The sequence below is a fragment of the Rattus norvegicus genome, chromosome 19 (assembly GCF_036323735.1).
Source record: "Rattus norvegicus strain BN/NHsdMcwi chromosome 19, GRCr8, whole genome shotgun sequence".
Classification (NCBI taxonomy): Eukaryota; Metazoa; Chordata; class Mammalia; order Rodentia; family Muridae; genus Rattus; species Rattus norvegicus.
The window spans coordinates 840710-862099 of record NC_086037.1 but is presented as its reverse complement, the minus strand read 5'-3'; the positions used below and the strand labels follow the sequence as shown (position 1 = coordinate 862099).

General features: G+C 46.9%; 1 protein-coding gene across 3 annotated transcripts in view; it reads left to right on the top strand.

Moving 5' to 3' along the window:
• The first annotated feature begins 1168 nt into the window (after window positions 1-1168).
• The window catches only part of Cdh5 (cadherin 5), a 39057-nt gene continuing 18835 nt past the window's right edge, over window positions 1169-21390 (top strand). The window contains exons 1-2 of one of the 3 annotated variants that reach the window (XM_039097688.2): window positions 1169-1319; window positions 12545-12743. In XM_039097688.2, the coding sequence (XP_038953616.1) occupies window positions 12564-12743 (180 nt within the window). In that variant the 5' untranslated portion in view covers window positions 1169-1319; window positions 12545-12563. Of the gene's footprint in view, window positions 1320-10975; window positions 11121-12544; window positions 12744-21390 lie in introns of those variants that run through there. The other 2 variants (NM_001107407.1, XM_039097689.2) reach the window with 2 other exon arrangements.

Sequence of the window (21390 nt, the reverse complement as noted above, 5' to 3'; positions counted from 1 at the left end):
TTACAGAGCCCTCCTGTAACCGATCCATAAACTTCTGAGGATGAGCCCTCTCTCCCTGCAAGCTGGTCTACTGCGGTGGACCAACATGGCTCCTCTTTGGATAAGAAACCCATCCCCACTCACCAAGCCCAATGCTTCTACTTGGGTGCCTAATGGGCATCCCCAATACCCCCTACACCAAGCAGAAAACCCTCTCCTCCCAATCCCCCAACCCTGCCCATGTTTTCTCCATGAAGTTGCCGATGCCTGGAAAAATCTGCTCTCCTATGTCTCTCTTTGCCTCACTGAAAAGCAGGACAAGTTGAGGACTTCCCAAACTTTTATGCATGAAGAAACCCAGGCAATTTGCCAAAGGGTACACTCAGGGGGCCTGCCCTATATATCCCAAGTCATTCAGTCTGAGCGAGTAGCCTGAAATTTTTACTAGCCCATCACATAATGAATGAAGAGAATCTTGACCTCTTCTCACCAATCTCTTGATTCTGAGGGACTCGAGTCCACCTTTTGCTTTGCTGTCTTATTAGCTCTTCTTTCTTTTGATGATTCAACCCTAGGACTATCCCCATTATACAGATGAGGAGACTGATCTCTGGCTGACCCATGATTACATGAGAAGTAAAACTAAATCACCCAGTATTTGTAAAGTGAGGTGTGCCCACCAACAGCTGGTGCTACCTTGTAACTGAAACCCATACTACCCTGGCTGGAAGAAGCTGACAGGCACTCTGGTGCTGGAAGTGACTGTCTGTCCCGTTTCTCAGGTATCTCACTCCTGAGACTGCCACAGCCCCCTTTCATTCCACCATACTGCAGAGTCCTCATGGAAAGTCAGCTCTGTGGAGAAGCTGAGGTAGCTGGGTTTCTGTCTTGGTTATTCTGTCGAGCTGAGAATCAACCCAGTAAGCCTCTGCTTTCTGAACTGTAAAGTGGGGGATATGACACCTGCCTTCCAGGTATGGTTGAACGATCTGGCAAACGCCTAGGGTCCCCACAGCCAGCCCTAGGCTCACAGCTCCTCAGATGAGATCTGGACTTGAGGTATGAGTTGAATATCCAGGCAGGTCCGAGGCATCCACGGGGCCAGGCTAACCAGGCTGAGGCCGCCCCACCATAGGGCTTGCCTATCTGCAAGGCAGCTCACAAAGGAACAATAACAGGAAACCATCCCGAGGGGAAGTGGGCCAGAGCCAGTTGGAAAACCTGCCTCCCTCCCAGCCTGGGTGTGGCTCCCCTCTCCCCTCCTGAGGCAATCAACAGAGCTCTACACAAAGCTCAGCCCTCGACAGACTGAAGAGGAGAGTCTTCAGCTCACGGACAAGGTAAGTGAGGCTCACAAACCTCTCTCTACTCCTGTCCCATAGGGGCTAAAACTGGGAGCATCCTGGCTCCCCCATATGGGATGGGCATTGTAGGACTCCCAAGGGACGACTGCCTCTCCGGAGACTGAGTCTCTGCTGGGGCCAGAGTAGGGGTAAGGAATGTATATCTCTTAGTGTGCAAGGACGCAAATGGCCATCTCGGAGCTGATGTGAGAGAAAGGCTCATCAGCCTTATAAGTAGACTGTCTTACTCAGTGAAACTCCAGTCACCCGAAGTTTCTGTGGCTAGCAGGCTCAAAGAGGAGAGGACTTCCACTGTCCCTCAGCATGCTAGGACAGACTGGAGTCTGGACCTTGGATTTGAGTGGAATCTGCTTTATGTGGAACGGCCAAATAACAGCTTTGTGCTTCCCTTCCCTATCTATCAGGGTTAGCTCTGCCTTCTGCCCAAAGGACAGGCTGGCCCAGGGCTAAAAGAGTAGATTTACCAGGGTCTGACTTACCTCCTCCCCACCCCCATTATCCCTACCCACAACTCCTCAACGAACTAGAATAGAATTTGGGGAGCTGAAACAGGTACTTGTTCCCTCTGTCAATGTCCCCCACCTTCAAGATGGGCATTCTGAGGTTCAGCTCTGGGCACTTGGGGTCCCACTTATGAACCCTCTTCCCTCATCTCCCCTAGACTCTCAGGGATTTGTGTTTTTGTGGCTGCAGACAGGAAGGAAGCCTGTAGTTTCTCCCCCAACAGCAGATACTCAGAGCCTAGAGCTCAAGAATCCCTGTGGCCATGCAGCTCAGTAAAGTCTCTGGCCCTGGAGACAAGGATCTCTGAGCCAAAAGCCCAGCTTAGAGACGGTGACCCTCGGCACTGATCCCAGCCTACTCATTTCCGTGTGGCCTTGGGACTGTAACCTAAGGTCTCCAAACCTTCATTAGGAGAGGACATTTTTGGGTGTAATTCTATTCACAATCTGTGGTGAACAGTGGAGATGGTTCATGCAGAAAGAATACTCCAATAAAACAATGGCTCCTGCATTTACCAATCCAGTCCCAAGGAGGTAGAAATAGGGTCTCTCTGTACTCAGAGAAAGCAACCTCGATCTGGAGGAGCGTCGGTGTGAAAATTGAGTCAGGATGACGATTGGACCTTAGATCTAATCCTCCACGAACAGGCTCTTTCTGGAACCTGTGGTTACACGAGATCTCTGGCTCCTAGACCATAAAACTGAGAAAGCATCTTCAGTCCTTGCTTGTGATATACACCTTCAGCTCTGGGCTTAAATCATAATGAGAGGCAGATAGATAACCAGGGAATCCTGAATGGGTTTACCCACTGCCCCATAGCAATAGGTGGGTGTGACTACCACAAAGATTTGGAACCCCAAAGCACAGGCACAAGTCCCCTGTTAGGGGGTGGCACCCAGCATGTGAAAGGAGGAGCTGAAGTAAGAGGTCATATACTTAGCTACCCCTGCTGCAAGCTCCTCTGGGCATCCATGTTCATTAGCTACCCCTGGAGGAATGTGGCAGGCAGGCAAGACACTAATAACAGGTGACGGGTTCAAGGTAGGAAGCTTGAAGGATCTGAGAAACTGGTAGGCTCTAGGTTCTCTCGAGTGTGGCGGAATGCCGAGTCTCAGGGAGGATTTTGACAACCCAGAACAATTAACTGTCCTCTGGTGGGCAAGAAAGTCACAAAACTCCCCTGCATCTGACCCGAAGCCCAGCCATCTGTGGACCGGAGAGTACCAGGTGACGCCAAGGGGCCCAGGGCAGCCCTTCAAATTCTAACTTTCAGAGTAAGCAACTGGAAGAAGTTCCCGGGAGCTTGAAGGGGTTAACCTGCTCACCCCTTAGTCTCAGCCGGGCCATTGTGCAGCTAAACAAGAACCGGACATGGAACAGGAAGCCCGAAGGGCCACACTTTTTCTCCCAAAGTTAAATGAGTCACAGTTGCACGAGAACCTCAGAGACAGCAAACACTAGCCACCATCCCAGCAAAAATCTCAACCCTTGGCTGAGTGGACCTTTCTAGTTGCTTCTATCACCTTGCTGGCACTCCCTCAGTTGATGTGAATAATACCCACATGGCTGATGGGACCTTTGGGATCCAGAGAGGCTAGCCAGACATGGGGTCACGTAGTAGCACATAGTAGTATAGAGTGAGAAGGGGAGGGGATAGGCTGACTGCATAGCCATACTCTGTATTGGAATTTAGAGAATAGACAATCATATATAACTTAGGCAGGAACTGTCCTGAGACTGATTCTACTGTTATTGGGGAAATACAAAAAAATCCATCATAACCCTGTTGGCATTGAGAGGAGAAATGACAGAGAACTTCTTGAAGGAAGAATAGGGACCTGGAATTCCAGGAAGACTTGCACAGCTCTCACAAACTCAGCCTTGGTCTCCCATCTCTCTGTGTCAGAGGATGACTCTTAAATCCACTCAGGAACAACCTGGCAGATGTGCAGGCTAGCAGGAAGAAATGGAGATCAGGGGTGAACAGATAGTGATGAATAACATTTACCCCTGGAGAGGATCAGGGAAATAGGAGATGAGCCTAAGGCAAGACCAGGAAATTAGGTCAGATGTGAGGCAGCCAGTGGAAGGCACAGCTCTAGACCTGAGAGGACGGGTAGGTAGAGGTCAAGACACCCGCATACTTGGGAGCGCTGTCTGTGTAGAGTGGGGTGTCACATCTTCTAGACCTCCTCTCCAGGGATTCAGTGTTTGTTGCCTTTATTACAGATGCAGCCACTGAAGCCCAGATAGAGCAAAACGCAGACCACAGAGCACATGAGCCATAGGTCAGGTTCAAACAGACAAACATATGGATCTTGTTCTGATGCCCCACAATTGCTTCACCAACCCAGCCCAAGTGAGGATGCTCAGAGGAGGCCAAAAGACTCCCTAGGGTGGGAGTCCTCTATCTGATGCTTGAGCCTCCCCATAGGAGACAGAGAGCTAGTTTATGACCTAGCACTCAAAGACTCACCATAAATCAGTGAAATTGCAGACAAGATCTGGTCCTATTGGAAGTCTCTATCTCAAAAGTTGTATTTTAACAGTGTGATTGATTAGTGATGTCTGCCATGGGTATGGGAAGAGGTAAGCAGCAACAGCCTATGAGTTCTATTTTGGCAGCCTTACCTTAAGAGACTCACAGCTCAGGGATATGTGTGTTCTCTCTGAAGACCTGTAGGGAAAATTATTTTGTTGTCCTAAAAGATCAAGTTTTAATGGAATCTAGCAATATGACAGCAGTTAGAGGGGGTATTTGAGAATAAGCAAGAGGTGTTTTTTTTTTTTTCAGTTAAACCACAGGTTTCATTTGCTTTGACCACCCAAGGTGCTGTCTGCAAATATACATGGTTAAATCCTGTGAGTAAAAGAGAACCAGAAGCAGTTTCAGAATAGGAGACTGAGTCACAGAGGGATTCTACACCACCAGACTCCAGATCTACCTTGAGGTTATGTACCCAAACACTAGGATGACGTACAAAGTTGGAGCCAGAATGTTTCTGGGAAGAAGATGCTCAGGCTAAGAAGCAGAGGCTGGGCTGGGAGTTGATGGCAACTAGAAGACTTCATGGAGGAGGTGGCCTGGTGCTGCACTCACTCAGAGAGTAAAACTAGGAAGGACACTCCAGCAATCTGGGTATAGGACAATCACTGTGCATTCTAGAAACCTTTAGGATGCCTCATGTCTGGAAAGGAGGTAGGAAGGTAGAAGATAGAAGAATTGGAGGGGCTGACAGTCTGCTGGCTGGCTCAGGAGCGTGGCTTCATGCTGGAGAGGTGAAAGGCTGCAAGAAGAGCTTAGACAAGGGAGATTCAGAAAGGAACAAAGCCTCAAGCCAAACCAGGAAACGGTCCCAGGGAAGGAGCAGGTCTGGAACCTCTAGGAACAGGTCTCCATGCTAAATTGAGCTACAAGAAAGGAGAAAGCCCCCAAGGGGTCAGCTCATAGCTGATGGGCTTCGCCCTTCCAACGTCCACACTGACAAAACCCAGTTGCAAACATGGAGGCTCAAGAGGAGGAGGTAGGAATCACTAGAGGAATGGGGGTGCGTGTACCTTTAGATCCAAGTCCTATCCTAGCTGAGGCTCAAAGTGTAGGGTAGGCAGGCTGAGACTGCCCAGGGCCACACACAGAGCTCAGGCTCCAAAGCCACGGAACACAGGCACACCCGCTATGTGTTCTGAGCCATCTCCACCCACCGCCCTGACCTTCATCCCTGACCCAGACCTCCAGCTGGAGTCCACAGTCTGCAGGGGACTGGGGTAGGGCTGAGCATTCCATCCTCAGAGGCCCTCCCTGGGGTTCCACTTAGCCATTAGATCCAGCCCCAAGTCCTCACTGAAGGCTGTAGGGTAGATAGAGGAGAGGGCCCTGTACAGGACATAAGGGAGTCGGCTCTGTGGAATTGCTGTGGGAATGTGTCTATATACAGAGCCACTGGTCACTCATACCAGCTCCTAGGATATGAGGCCCTGGGGAGATAGAGGGAGGGAGGTTGGTAGGTGGACGGACAGATGGACAGACAGATAGACAGATCATTTACTCACCCTGGAACCCTCCAGGATAGTGAATAGCCTCCTCAAACTGGCAGGACCTGGCAGCTAAAATCTAACTAGGCCCTGATCATATGCCTGTGGTCAGGGGCGGACAAACCCAAAACACTGGCCTTATACCCCGCTGAGGGGCTCTAGCTAGAGCCAAATTTCCTACATCTGTTCAGTTACAAAGCCAGAACCTAGTCCCAGGGAGCCCCAGAGACACTGCAGCTACTCCACACCCCTCCCCACTTCTGCTGGACCCAAAGCCCTCCTTCTGCCAGCAATCTATAGAACTCAAGGCTGAACCCATCTCCTAGGGTCTTTGAGGCTGTGCTATGGACAGGGACGGATGGGCTATAAAGTCAAAGGGAAGGGAGACTTTACTTGTTTGTCCCACAGTAGGTGAATGAGAAAAACAAAAACAAAAACGTAGTTCCCTCCTGGGACTCAGGCTGCTTGCCAGTTCTGTCCCCCAAACTACCCCACCCACACCCACACACCCTCTCACAGCTTCTCAAATCCTTTCCTCCCAGCACACATTGAAGTTCTTTTTATATGATGTAGTTTCCATCCTGGGTCCACAGGTACAAAGGCCTATATAAGATAGGTACTAGTGTGCAAGTGACTGTGTAATCTTGTCCTCTCCTGGCTTCCTTCAGGAAAGTGGTGTGATCGAGCCCTCTGGAAATAGGAGGTCCTGGAATTAAGGTCTCTTAGCTAGGACTATACTTGGAGCCTCAAAGGGAACCCAGAGAGCAATAGATACAGCCATGAGGCCCTGCCCTGTCTAACTCAGTCCCCAGAATCTGGCCTAGGTATCTCATTTCTGATATCTTGATCCATAGCCTCCCGAGATGCAGACTCCAAGAGCCTCCAAGATCCTTACCTTCCAGGGCATAGTTGAGTTCAGCCATATTCAGGTTCTCAGAGACACAAATACCCACTGCCCCAAGCTCTGTGTATGCTCAACATTAGGGTATTCTTTGTCTTCAAAATCAGAATCTACGTGGCATTCTTAGACTGACTAACCCTAGCAAGCCCTGTCATCCACTTGGACTTTTTCTCTCAACACATGAGCATGTCCTCAGAGGTAGGGCATTGTCACAGCTCCTGGCTGGCAAGGGATACGGGCAACCCATGAGTGTCCCACACCCACATCTGAGCCACTATGCACTGTGCCCTGGCTGCTGTGTTCACACAAGTTCCCAGCTACTCAACAGAGATGCTCAGCACGTCATTACACAGGTCCTCACGCCGTTCAGATATCTTTGGTGCCCTGATTCCAAACAGAGACATTCTAAGCCTTTTGAAGCTAGTAAGAAAGGCCAAGAGAGATGAGACTCTGCTAGGGAAAATAAGAGGATAGAGACAGCATTACCTGGGCAGTGGCTAAACGTTCAGGAGATTCAGCTTCCAGAGAGACCACAGCCATCATAGCTCCCACCCCTACACAGGAAGAAAGGACAATGGCTGTCCCACAAAACCCTTCCTCTCTGCTGAATTTCTAACATTAAAGGTAATAGTAAGTGTGGCTATGGGAATGGAAAGACCCCCCTGGATCCCTCTGAGACTGTATGTAGAAAATCAAAATTTAGAAGAGGGCAGATTGTGCGCTGGGCAATCTCTAGACTTCCTCATCTGCAAAATGGGAATGAGAATTTCTACATCCTAAACGTGCTAGGGAGAGTGTGAGATTTAAATGAAGTGATATCTATGAAAGCCACGCACTGAGAACTCTTATTATGACAAGTATTGCCAGAGAGAGAGATGTGATGCAAGACAAGCTGTTCCAGTCTGAGCTCCCACAGAGCCTTCTCCTCCTCAACTGCAGAAGGGGGACTATTGGTAATTGCCTCAAAGCTATAGCAAGGTTTAAATCAGATAATATGCTGAGGGAGGCCAGCCTACTCTACACCATAGGGTCCAGCCTCACAAGATCCCACCTCCCACGGGCCTGTACTCTATGGCCCTCCCTCCTCACCAACAGCTGACTGACAAGAAGTCAGAGTGAACAGATCTCCCTGTCCCCTGCTGTAAAGGACACAGTGAGAGCAAAAGGCATTCCTAGTAGAGGTTGAGAAGTTGCAGGTAACCTCGTGGGTTAGAGGTTTTCTTTTCAGGGTTCACAACAAGACCTCTGTTGGACATAGAGTAGAAGGTCAGCTCTGCATCTTTGATAATTCTATGTGGCCAGCCAAAGGTCAACAGGCTAGTGTCCCCTGTGCACTGGTGAACTCTGATTCATTGAAGCCTAATATAAGAATAATTTCCTCATATAGCCAGTGGCTATCGTTGGCCCTCGGAACCCTTCTCTCATCTCTCATTCCAACAGGTCCCGTAAAGAAATTGTGTTTGCTCTGTGTGTCACACAGAGTCCCCTGAGGGAACTCAATGTCCAATGTGGGCTCTTTGAAGGAGCTTCCAGTGAGGGCTGGAGGTGGTAAGGCAGGGACCAAGCTACATATGGAGGCACCCAGAGATTAGCAATGGGGGAAAGTTATTATCACTCTAGGCCTGAAGGGGCAAAAGAGAAACATTTGCAGAACCCAGAGACAAAATCCCACTGAGGGTGCCCACTAGGATCTGGCATGTTGTAGGCTGCAACCACAAAGGGAAAGAGAGACCAGAGGAACAGGGAGGGAGTGGCCCACTTCTCTCCTCCCATCACCAGAGCACCAGCTGGACATTTTTAGCCAAACCCAGCCAGAGGCCAAGGCTAAGACTAGTAGTCCTAGAAGAAGCTTTGTGATTCATTGCAGAGGTGGTAAGGGCAAGGAAGAGTGCCTAGGAGAAAGAAAAAAGAATGACCTACAGAAACTCTCTGAAAATATTGTTATTGCTCTTTGGAGACCAGATATTGTGATATAGCTCGCACGGACCTCAAGTTTCTGACAGTCATTCCACCTGTGCCTCCCAAGTCCCGGGATCATAGGCACGCACCGCTTAAGTGCATGCATGCTCATGCTTCAGGAACAAGCGCAGTAAGCAGACCATAATCCTCCATGATGGTGACAAGCTACCACAGATCTGAGGGCTTAAAGCCACACGTGTTTATTTATGTATTGCCTTACAATTCTGAAAGCCAGGAGTCTGGAATGGTTCTCAGAGGGATAAAGCCGGAGTTGTAACCCCTCTACAGGCCTCAGAAGGAACCCATGGCCAGACCTCTCTCAGCTCCTGCAGCCATTACACCCCTTAGCTGGTAGTCTCTCAGCACCCCAGCCTCATCTCACTACATCTTTTTATGGTGCCAGAATCCAGGCCTTCACATATTCAAGACAAGTGCCTTACTATAGAACCACATTCAGAGCCCTCTCTCCACACTTCCTTTTATTTCAGTTTTTCTTTTTTTTTTTTTTGAAGCAAGTGTCCTAGGCTGGTCTCCAGCTTCCTATGCAACTGAGGGTGACCTTTGAACTTCTGGTCCTCTACCTTCCAGATGCTGGGATTATGGGCATGTGCCGCCATATATTTACTTGGTGCTGGAGATTAAACTCAGGCTTTGTACACACTGGGCAAGCAGTCTACCCACAGAGCTATATCCTTATTTGTGACACAGAATTCCCCTAGATTGATTGCCTTTTTTTTTTTTTGTTGTTCTTTTTTTTTTTTTTTTTGGAGCTGGGGACCGAACCCAGGGCCTTGCGCTTCCTAGGCAAGCGCTCTACCACTGAGCTAAATCTCCAACCCCCTAGATTGATTGCCTAGACTGACTTTGAACTCAGCCTGTAGCCGAGGAAGGCCTTGATCTTGAGACAGCTCTGCCACAGCCACGTAAGTAGCTGAGATTACTGGCCTACCCACCAATAAGTGCCATCTTTGATCCTGATACTGATTTTTGATCCTGATCCTTCTCCCTCTGTCTTCAAAAGACCTGGGGATTATCCTGGGTATTCCAAGATCAATTCCCCATCTCAAGCAAGATACTCTGTTTAAGCATATCCCCCAAGAGTCCCTTTGTAAGGTGACTTTCAGGTTCTAGTGTATAGGATATGGGTATTTGGAGGAGGACATCATTCACTTGTCACACTGACATAACCTCTCTCCAATGCCTTGGCCCTTCTGCTCATTTCCATCTGGCCCAGGAGACTTCGTCATTTCCTCAGACGTGGTAACTGCTCTTCTTCATTGGGGCGTCATTCCTCCCAGTGCTACATGCTGAAATTCTCTTCCTTCTTCTGGCCCTCTTACACTCAGGTCTTAAATAGTTTTCTTGACAGGGCTGGGAGTTCACTCAGTGATAGAGCCCTTGTCTAGCACACATGAGGCCCTTGGTTACACCCCCCAGTGCTACAAAATACAAGAAAACCACCTCAGAAAGGCCACCCGTGGCCTCCCAGTCTCTGCTAACCACTTCCTCCTCACAGGTACTTCTCCCAATGGAATCCCCACTTTCTTATCTTCCTATTGGTCCCAGTGTGGGGCCGGGGGGTAGGGGACAGGAAGGGGAACAGCTCCAGGACAGGTCTTCCTGACTCACAGCTGTGCCTGCCTTACTGCCTAGAAGAATCCTACATCCAGGAGGTACTCACCCCTAGCAGTGCAGTGTTTAGGTTCCTGCCCTCTGCTTACACCCCAGGCCTGAGAACTCTTTCCAATCTTCTGTTTCACTTCCTACTGTATCATGTTTCTATTTCCTAGTCACTTCTTACTTGAGGGGAACAGAAAAACCCAAGCCTGGCAGTTCTTCCCCGAGGAAAGCAGGAAATGACTCACATAGCCTGCAAGGTGAAGTCAAGCGTCACTTCCCTGACTCAGGACCAGATTCCTAACAGGCCTTCAGCTTCCACTACCCTTTTCCACTGTTTGGTCACTGTGTTCTCCTGCCTGGCATCTTACTCCTAGAGCCCCTGGCATTTTCTAGGCAGACCCCTTTTTCAATGATTACCTGAGGATACAGAACCTCCCTTAGGCACATAGCACCTGTATTGGGGTTAGGGGAACATTCTAGAACACTGGGGTCCACTTCCTTCTAGGACAGACTCAGAGGAACTGAAAGACAAGGAACCATGGGTGCTAAGATTAGCGCAGACAGCCCAACCCTTACTGAGGCCAGTGTGGCACCAATGGTCTGGAGACAATGTTACTAGAGTTTAGGAAAGTCCTGTGATATGCAGGGCCCACCCCTTCCCTCAATAGCAGGGCAGGAGGCTATCCCTTCCAGCTCCTTGAAGTCCCTCATCTCTCTCCAGGCACCTGTACCGATTCCCCATACCATCCCAGGAACAGTAGGTTAGTGACAGGGGCCCTGGGTGGGTGGCAGGGGTGGTCAGGGATGAGAAGCTATAGGGATGATGACATCGAGGCCTCTCTCACCATGAGGCACTGGAAATTTTCTGCGCTTAAAACTTAAATAAGAGGCAGAACTTGATCTCTGAGTGATGCCCATTTGAGCCTATAGCTGCCTTCCAGAGTGTAGAGCCTGTGTAGTTCCTGTGTAGTTTAAAATTCTTTCATCTCGGGGTTGGGGATTTAGCTCAGTGGTAGAGCACTTGCCTAGCAAGCACAAGGCCCTGGGTTCGGTCCCCAGCTCTGAAAAAAAGAATAAAAAAAATTCTTTCATCTCTACTTCAAATTTTCTATTAAAAAACAAAAAGGAAACCCACACTCTGCTTTACACTGAACCAACAAATTGTGAAGTCAGCCCTGTGTACCCCAGTCTCCCAAGTCCCTTCCAATAGGCCAGCCATCACCCAAAGGTTTTAGAGTGAGGAGCTAACCTCAAGATTAAGGTATTTGGGATTGGGACTGGAGGAGTGGCTCAAGGGCGGAGAGCACTGGCTGCTCTTGCAGAGGAACTAGGTTCAAGTCCTAGCACCAACATGGTGGCTCACAACCATCTGTAATCCCAGCTTCAGGGGATCCAGGGCCCCCTCCCAGGCTCTGTGGAACACATACACATAAATAATATATTTTAAAAAAGATATTTGAGATTTCATAGGAGCCTTCCTAAAGCAACAGCAATACCAAAGGAGACTTCAGGCTGGAGATGTTTAGGGGAGCCACTAAATCTACCTCAGAGAAGCTGTGGAAGACGTCAGGAAAGAGCTGGAATTTTGAGGCACACAGACTTAGTCCAAGCCTTGGCCCAGTTCCTTACAGTCTGGTGATTTGGGGGTGTTACTAAGTGTCTCTGTGTCTCAGTTCATTTGTGAAATGAGGGTCACCACTACACCAGCCTTGGAGGCTGGAAGGTAGAGAAAATGAGACCGTGTGTCTAAAGCACTTGGAACAGAGCCAGGCCAATGATGAGCACTCCCTGGAGGTGACTGACTGGCTGTGGTCAGATGCTGGGGCTTCATTCTCAGCTGGAGTTAACCTCTCTGTGCCTTAGTTCCCTCATCTGCAAAATGGTGATATTCTGAGTGCCCCCATGGTGCTTTGGGAGCTTGAACATCAGTATTCTGGGTATCCTTCCCAGGTTCCTTGGGACCTCATACCCCCACATCTGCTTTAATGTCATCCTATGTGGGTATAAGGAGAAATCGTTTCTGGGTTTGCCTTCTCTACTTAGATCAGCATATCACTCTGCTGGTGTCAGCTGATCAACAGATAAAGAAGGAGAGAGACAAAGGAATGTTGGAATGTAGAGTGAGCCACTTGCTCCATAGGACAGTGGCCACTGTGCCCTGATTGTGTCTATCCTCTTTCCCCAGATCAGCTCCTCCAAGAAGGATGCAGAGGCTCACAGAGCTGGCCACTGCTTTGGGCACCTTCTTGGGCCTGCTGGCAGTGGCAGCGATGGCAGGCCCCAACATGCTGCCTGTCCACCAGCGCCAAAAGAGAGACTGGATTTGGAATCAAATGCACATAGATGAAGAGAAAAATGAGTCGCTGCCCCACTATGTGGGAAAGGTAAGTCTTGGGTTCCAGGGTGATGGTCGTTATCAACACTGGACCATAGTCACAACCATGTAGCCAAGATGGTGATGAGTACAGCAGTGGTTGTCACTGAAGAGGAGGAGGTGATGAACAGGGTGGTGAGAATGGTGAAGGCGACATGTATGCTGATAGTTGTGGTAGGAAAGAGAAAGGTGATGATGGTAAGGAGAAGGATGGTAGTGGTAATGTTGATTATGGTGGTGGTAATAATGGTAGTAATGGTGAGGGTGATAGTAGTGATGGTGTTGTTGTTGTTGTTTTTGTTGGAGGTGGTGGTGATGTGGTGGTGGTGGTGAGGGTGGTGGTGGTAGATGTGGAGGTTATTGTAATGAGAGTAAAGAAGGTACGGGAGTTAGTGGTTGGGTTGGTGACAGTGATGGCAGTTGAGATGAGATGATGGTGGGTCTGATAAGAGTGAAGGTGTTTCTATAGGAATAAAAATGATGGTGGTAATGCCAGTGAAAATGAAGGAAAGATAATAAAGACAATGATGGCCAGATAGTAATGGTAAGTATAATTATGATAGTGACAGAGGAATAAGGGAGTTAATAGTTCTACTGACTGACAACGACTATGATGTGGTGGTGGTAGTAGTGGTGGTGGTGGTGGTGGTAGTGGTGGTAATGGAGGCAGCAATAATAATGATGAATGAAGGTGGTGGAAGTGGTGATAGTGACCATCATATTTATAATAAGTGGGAAGATGAGAGTGGTTATGGTAGGGAGGGTCATTGTAATGGTGACGCTCTTGGCAATGTTGGTCTTGACAAGAGTAGTAATGGTGCCAATAGTTTGGATGGTAAAGGGGAAAGTGAGGCGTTGATGGTGGTGGAGATAGTAGTAATAATGGTGGTGGTGGTAGTGGTAACAATATTTGCGGTGTTGGTAGACAAGAAGAAGGAAATGGGAATAACACTGGTGGTCATGGTGACAGTGCTCTAAATGAGTAAGTGAGAGAGTTTATAATTTGGACCTTAGAATGCCTCCCAAAGGTCATGTGCTAATTTTTTTTATCAACCTGTGGTGTTATAGGGAGTCCGGCATAGTGGGATGTCATTATAAGTGTGCAGTTGAAGGTGATACTGGGACTCCAATCCCCCACCACACACGCTCTACTTCCCACACAGCATGAGCTGAACAAACTAGCTTTGCTGTGGGTTTTCCCTGTTGTTCTTCCTTTACACAGGCTCAAAGACACACAACCTTTTGAGACTCAAGGAAAGGTCTTAGTTGTGAGCCTTTAAATTGGTGCATTAAAAATAAGTCAAATTCTTTACAACAGGACGACAGGAAAGATGCCTTTAGGTCATCTCAGAAATCAGCAAGACACTACCCATCTAAGGTCCACAGACTTGTTTGAGAAGAGAACCCCAGAACACCCTACTCTCACAGGACTGACAATGGAATCATTTCCACAGGATTGGGATCTCCTTCCCTGAGTTTGACTGGTCAGGCACTCAGAGGCCACTGAGTTCACAATCTAAGGTAGTCTGGCTGCTTCTGAAGCCAGCCTTATACCTGGGTATCATTCATATGAGGTTGGTTTTCAGGTATGGAGCTATAACAATTGTGGGGTCACAGGCTTCTACTAAAATGTCAAAGGAAAGTCTGGAAAGTTAGATAGCATGGTAGGTTTGGAGTCCATGAAGGCATCCCCTGAGAGGTAGTCTATGAATCTGGGAGAATGAAGGTGAATCTTTAATGGGGATTCCCAAAAATTAAATATGCCAGAAGTGCAGACATAGAGCCAGATCAAGAGAGATGCCATTGAGACTGCAATCAGACAAGCCATGGGGAACAGGCTCCCTAAACCCATTGGATTTCACATCCTTCTGCCTTGAGCCTGAGATGCTAGACCTGGAACTATGAGATTTAGTGTTTTCCATGCTGGGTTTCTATCGTACATGAGTCCGACTCTTCCTTTATGTCTTAGTTTCTTTTCCATTTGCTGTGATTTTAGAAAATCTAACAAAAACAACTTCAGGGAGAAAGTGTTTATTTTGGCTCACAGTTCAAGGGTACGCTCTGTCATCAAGAGGAAGCCAGGGCAGCAGGGGGTTAAAGCAGCTGGGTATATTACATCCACGATCAAGAACAAAGCAATGAATGCTTACTCGGCTGGCTTTCTGTCTGCATACAGACCTGGACCTCTGCCCAGGGAATGATCCCTCTCACAATGGGCGGGTAGACCCACTTCAATTAACAGAAGAATTCGAAGGAATCTCCAAAGGTTATACTCACATAGATAATCCCCCACAGGTGGGCCCAGAGGTTTGTCTCATGACTGACTCAAGATCCAGCCAAGCTGGTAATTAACATCAACCATCACAATTATGAAACAAGAATGCCTGACCTGTGACACTATGTCTTCCAGCTCAGCTTTTATTCTTAAAGGCTCAGAAGCTTTCCTTCAGTCTCAGAAGAAACTTCTTTGGAGCAATACAGGAACTGTAGATACTGCATGGACTCTTGCAGATTGGCTACATTCATTTGGTGTTGGGAGATGACCATGAGCTCTTGGTAGTCAGAGCCAGGATATTATCACTCAGGGCTGGCGAGATGGTGCAACAGATAATGTACCTGCTACGCAAGCCTAGTGACTTGAGTTCAAATATGGCAAGAGAGAAGAGAATGCTGAGAGTGGTCCTCTGACCTCTGTATGTGTTCTGTGACACACACTTACACCTGCCCTCACGTCCATGCACACAGAATTTGTTTGTTTCATTTGCTTTTTTATGAGCCAGAGAGATGACTCAGTGGGCAGAGGCATTCACATAGAGTCTAATGACTAATTGTCAAGACCCACTTGGCAGAAGGAGAGAAACAAACAACTCCCACAAGTTGTCCTCAGAGGTCAACACACACACACACACACACACACACACACACACACACACTAATTATTGATCAAAACAGAATGTTGTGCTCACTTCGGCAGCACATATACTAAAACAGAATGTTATATTTAGGTCTTCAACGTCCCCTAAAGAGCATGTGCTAAAAGTTGTGGCCCCAGTGAGGATGATGGAATCTTGAGGAGCGAAGCCTAGGAGAAGGAAGTTAGGTCATCAGGGATGTTCCCTAGACGAAAATAGGGGAACATATCCCATTGGCTTCTTGGATGTCATTAGTGAACCAGTCTCCTCTACCACATACTTCAACCAGGATATACTGCCTTTCTACACGTCAAGGCACTGAGCCTAAGTGATCATGGATGGTGTGGTGGTGACTGTGTCATTGATAATGACACTTGTATTAGTCACTTTCACATTTCTCTCTCTTTAAAAAAAATTCTTCTCTCAGACAATACATCCTAACGGCAGCCTCCCCTCCCTCCTCTTCTCCCACCTGCCCCCACCTCTCCTTTCCCCTCTATCCACTGCTCCTCCATTTCCCTTCAGAAAAGAGAAGGCTTCCCAATGATATCAACTGAATGTGGCATAAGAAAATACAGTAAGACCAGGCACAAACCCTCATATCAAGGCTGGACGAGGCAACCCAGTAGGAGGAAACAGGTCCTGTAAGCAGGCAGAAGAGTCAAAGACAGCCCCACTCCCACTGCTAGGAGTCCCACAAGAATTCCAAACTAAACAACCAAAGCGTGTATGCAGAGGGCCTAGTGCAGACCCATGCAGGCTCCATGGTTGCTAATTCAGTCTTGGTGAACACAGATGAACCCCGTTTAGTTGATTCTATGGCTGTGTTCTAGTGTCCTTGACCCCTATGGCTCCTACAATCCTTCCTTACTTCCTCTTCTGTGTGGTTCCCCAAGTTCCACCTGGTGTTTGGCTGTGGGTCTCTTCACCTGCTCCCATCAACTACTAGAGGAGGCCTCTCTGATGGTGTCTGGGTTCCTCTCAGATCTAGAGTATAGCAAATTACCATTAGGTATCACTTCATTAACTTTTTTCTTTGTTTATTTTTATCGTTGTGTTTGAGTCCTCACTAGGGTCACCCTCCTCATTCCCAAGTTCCCACTGCACTAGGTTTCTATATCACCCCCTAAAGTGCTGCCTATTCCAGTAGTCTCTCCCTGTACTTTCTCCTTCCATCTCTCCCTCCCCGAACTGATCCCTCCTGTTCCCATCCCCACTTGTCCCCAGTCCATCCATAAAATCTATTCTTCCTCCCATTCGCAGGACAATATGTTTTACACACACACACACACACACACACACACACACACACACGATCTTTCCTCTTTAACTTCTTTCGGTCTTTGGATTTAGTGTGATTATCCTTTATTAAATACACCCCACAAGAAGCAACTTAAAGGAGGAAGGGTTTACTTTGGCTTACAGGACAAAAGGGATGCAGTCTATCACGTCAGGAAAGGCATGATGGGTCAAGTGTGAGGAATAGGGCTACATAGTGTTCTCCAGTCAGGAAGCAGAGACTGGACAGGAAGTAGGTCCATGCTATAAAACCTCAAGTCTCACCCTAATGACCTACTTCCTCCAGCAAGGATCTACTTCCTAGAGGTTTTATAGTCCTCTAAAATGGTGCTATCAGCTGAGAATCAAGTGTTCAAACACATGAGCCTATGGGCGTCACTTCAGTTTTAAGCCACAATATTAGTGAAGTGGATAAAGAGAGATGAGAGTTGTTCTAGTCAGTATTTTATTGCTATGAAGAGACATAGTAACCAAGGTAACTCATAAAGGAAAACATTTAATTGAGGATTGTCTTACAGTTCAGAGGTTTAGTCTATTATTACCGTGGAGAGAAGGATAGTGGCATGCAGGCAGACATGGTGCTGGATAGGCAACTGAGAGTTCTATATCTGGATCCACAGGCAACAGGAAGAGAGAGAAAGAGACACTGGGCCTGACTTGAGCATTTGAAACCCAAAAGCCCACCCCCAGTGACACACTTCCTACAACAAGGCCACACCTCCTAATGCTACTCCTTAAGCATCCAAATATATGAGCCTGTGTAGGCCATTCCTATTCAAACCACCCCAAGAATGGAGACCATTACAGAGTTACTGGTGGTAGTATTGATTCAGTGGGCATGGCAGAAAGTAAAGGAGTAGGTGGTGGAAGTGGTGATGGTGCTGACAGAGATGGTGAAGGGAATGGAGAAAGTAGTAATGGTGGTAATTATGGAAATGTGGTACTGATGGTGGTGGAGGGCTCTGGTGATGGACAGTAAAAGAGAATGGTTATGATGAGGGCTGTACCTGTGGCAGAAGCAGCCATGAGCATCGTGGTTCATTTTTCTCCCACATGTCAATCCGCAGAGTAGTAATCATTAACAAGACCACCCTGTGCTAAGGCTGAAGAGATCAGTCTGGCCTGAAGACTCAAAGTTAAGGGAAGGATCAGCTAGGGCCGTATTTGATGTTCCTGCTTTAGAGGTCACAAAAGGTCTTGGCAGCCTTCTACAAAGTCACGTGGGTGACAACACTGATCATGCAGGCCATCGTCTGCCAACCTTGTTCATGGGCACTGAGCCTCCTCAAAAACCTTTTCCATCAAGCATAGTGGTGTAAACCTCAAATCCCAGCCTTCAAGAGACCAAAACAGAAATATCAAGAGTTCAAGGCTAGCCTGAGACATATAGTTAGATACTGACATTAATAAAATAAAATGGGGAGGGGTAGTTCTTGCAGATTATCCTTGCTAGGCTCCCCATGACTCCACACAGCTCCCCAAATGTTAAGACCCCCTACTCATGAGGTGTTTGACCTAGACCTGACCTCTGGAGAAGCAGTGTTAAGGTCTGTGACTTTGTTGTCCAACTCTAAAATATGATCCACAGAAGTCCATCTTCCAAGAACTTAGAGACTATCTAAATGAGGAATGAACCTTCGCACTGTGTCAACGGGTCATGAACATCAAAATCACCCACTCTAATTCAAAGGAATGGGTGCATAGAGTGATTTCACATGCAGTCAGAGGGTGATGGATTAAGCTTGTTAAGCCCTATGAGGAAGAAAGCTGACAGCGTTGAAGTCTCACCATGTCAGCTTCTTTGAATCCATACTCCAGCTATAGGAAGGGCCAGGTCGGTGCACTGGGGGAAGAATGAGCAGTTCCAAGCCTTAGACTGAATGCTAGGAAGACAGCACTGGGCAAAAATGTGCTCACCACTCTCTTGGATAGTAGGAATGTAAAACCTTTTCCCAGAGACCAAATATGGCCCTCTGCCTGATCTTATAAATAAAGTTTTATTGGAATACAGATACATTAATTAATTTACTGATCGCCCATGGCAGCTTTTATGTTATAACAGCAGCATGAGTGTGCTGTGTGACCAAGACTATATGATCCAAAAAGCCAAAATTGTTTTCTCTCTGACCCATTACAGAAACCACTTACCACCCTCTGCCTGGGCCTGGGGTGGGCCTTCTCAAGCTTCTTCCCTTTACAATCTCTTTGTCCCTGGGGAATTTTTATGTAACAGGTTATATAGACATATAAAATAGGTATACAGGTCAACATAAAGCAGGCTTACTGATAATAAATCATAAAGAAACTCATTGTTAGACAATTCTTTGGTATACATGTAACTATCATTCATTAAAATAAAGCAAATTTGCACCATAAAGAAATTGACACTTATTTTTGTATAAATAACTGTTAAGCCAGGCATGGAGGTGTTTGCTTACAATGCCAGCACTGAGAAGGCAGAGACAGGTAGATCCATGGGGCTTGTGAACCAGCCAGTCTAACCTACTTAGCAGGCTTCAGGCTAGTAAGGGATCATATTGTACCCCCTGAAAGGTGGACTATGCCTCGAAACACACCCAAGACTATCCTCTGGCCACCACATGTATGTATATACACTATGTGTGTACACACACCACCTCCCCCTAACACACACACACACACACACACACACACACACACACACACTAAAATTTCAAAAAACTTTGGCTGAATATTTGTTACTATAGGCATGAAGTGTGTTGGATTCAGTGTTTTTAACAATAGATATGTTTGTCTATTTCCTGTCTATCTGTTTGAACAGGGTCTTGCTTTTAGCCCTGGCTGGCCTGGAACTCACTATGTTGTTCAGGTTGGTCTCAAGCTCACAAAAATCTTCCTGCCTTTGTCTCCTAGGAGCTGATATTGAAGGTGAGGCACCCCGGCTCAATATTTTGATTCTGTGATACTCGGTGTGAAAACACTGCTTTGCATAAAAACATAGCACACAACAGCAGACGCGTGTTTAGAACTATTTTATGTTATTTTCTTCAAAGACAAAATTCATTTAACTACTTTTTTAATGAAACTCAAGCCAACAACTCAAACAGAAATTTTCAAAATCAACTACTCTGACACAATCCAATTCAAAGACACACTAATGTTGACTCTTTTACACCGAGGAATGGTGGCAAGAAAATGTTAAAAGTCTATTTTACAAAGCATGGTGGCATATATCTTTAATCCAGGTGCTTTGGGGGGAGAGGCTGGTGAATCTCTGTGAGTCTGGGGCCAATCTGACCTACATAGCAAGCTCCAGGACAGCCAAGGCTACATAGTTAGACCATATCTCCAAAAAATAAATAATTAATTTTAAATTAATGATTAAATAATTAATTAATTAATTTTAAATAAATTACCAATTAATATTATATAAATATGTGTGTATATCTTATAAGGATATATAAATATATAAGGATATAAACATATTAAATATAAATATATATTTAAAGGTTATCTCCTATAAGGATATATATAATCATTAAAGGTCTTTTTACCATATCATTATTTCTATAAGAACTGTAACTTTGTATGCCTAGGAAAGTCACTGTAGTCCATATAGTAATGTTAAATCTGAGCCAAGTGTCTCAGGTGTCACTCGTTGGTGTTTTGTGGCACAACAGCACACATAATGCCTAGTGTGCACACAATGCCCAGTGCACACACAATGCCTCCTAGTGCATATGCCATGTGCCATGGGTGGAGAACCAAGGCAGTGGTGAAGTTTTATGATATGGAACAGGCAAACACTGCTACAGATACCATCGCACGTTGGATTATGAATTTTGTCATTATGCATGAAGAAAGTATTCATTGTTGCCAAATTTTTCACAACTCCTACATTTAGGCATGTGACACAACATGAGGTCGATGTCAGGTTTTGAGAGCCTGACATCTAGAGGAACAGCATATATCAATGAACCCCACAAGCTGTGTGGACAGAAGTGTTTTGGAGATACAGAAACAGGCTGAAGAGGACCTTTGATGGGAAGGCACAAGTCTGAACACAACACCAGAATGGCCTCCCCAATTCCTGCTAAAGGAAGCAGGTGGAGTGGTCTGGGAAGTGTCTACTAACAGCCCCACCCACAGCCCGCTGACTGGGCACACAGGCTGCTCTGACTTCCAAGAATGGCTTTTTTGGAAATGGATTTGATGTAAATCCTGCCTTCTGACCAGTCAGAAGGAAAGACACACATCTAGACTTACACAGTGAGCTCTGTGTCATAGAGGGAAATGCCATTAGTCCAACTATTGCTTTCCCAATGGGATAACTGGACATGAGTCATCCTCTGAGGAGAATGGTTAGCCGTGATGGAGATCTGAAAGATGAGTCATGAAGAACTATCAGAAAGTGCAGGCCAGAGCCAAACAGGACAAGCTTTGGAAGGGCGTCAGATGCTCTGTGTC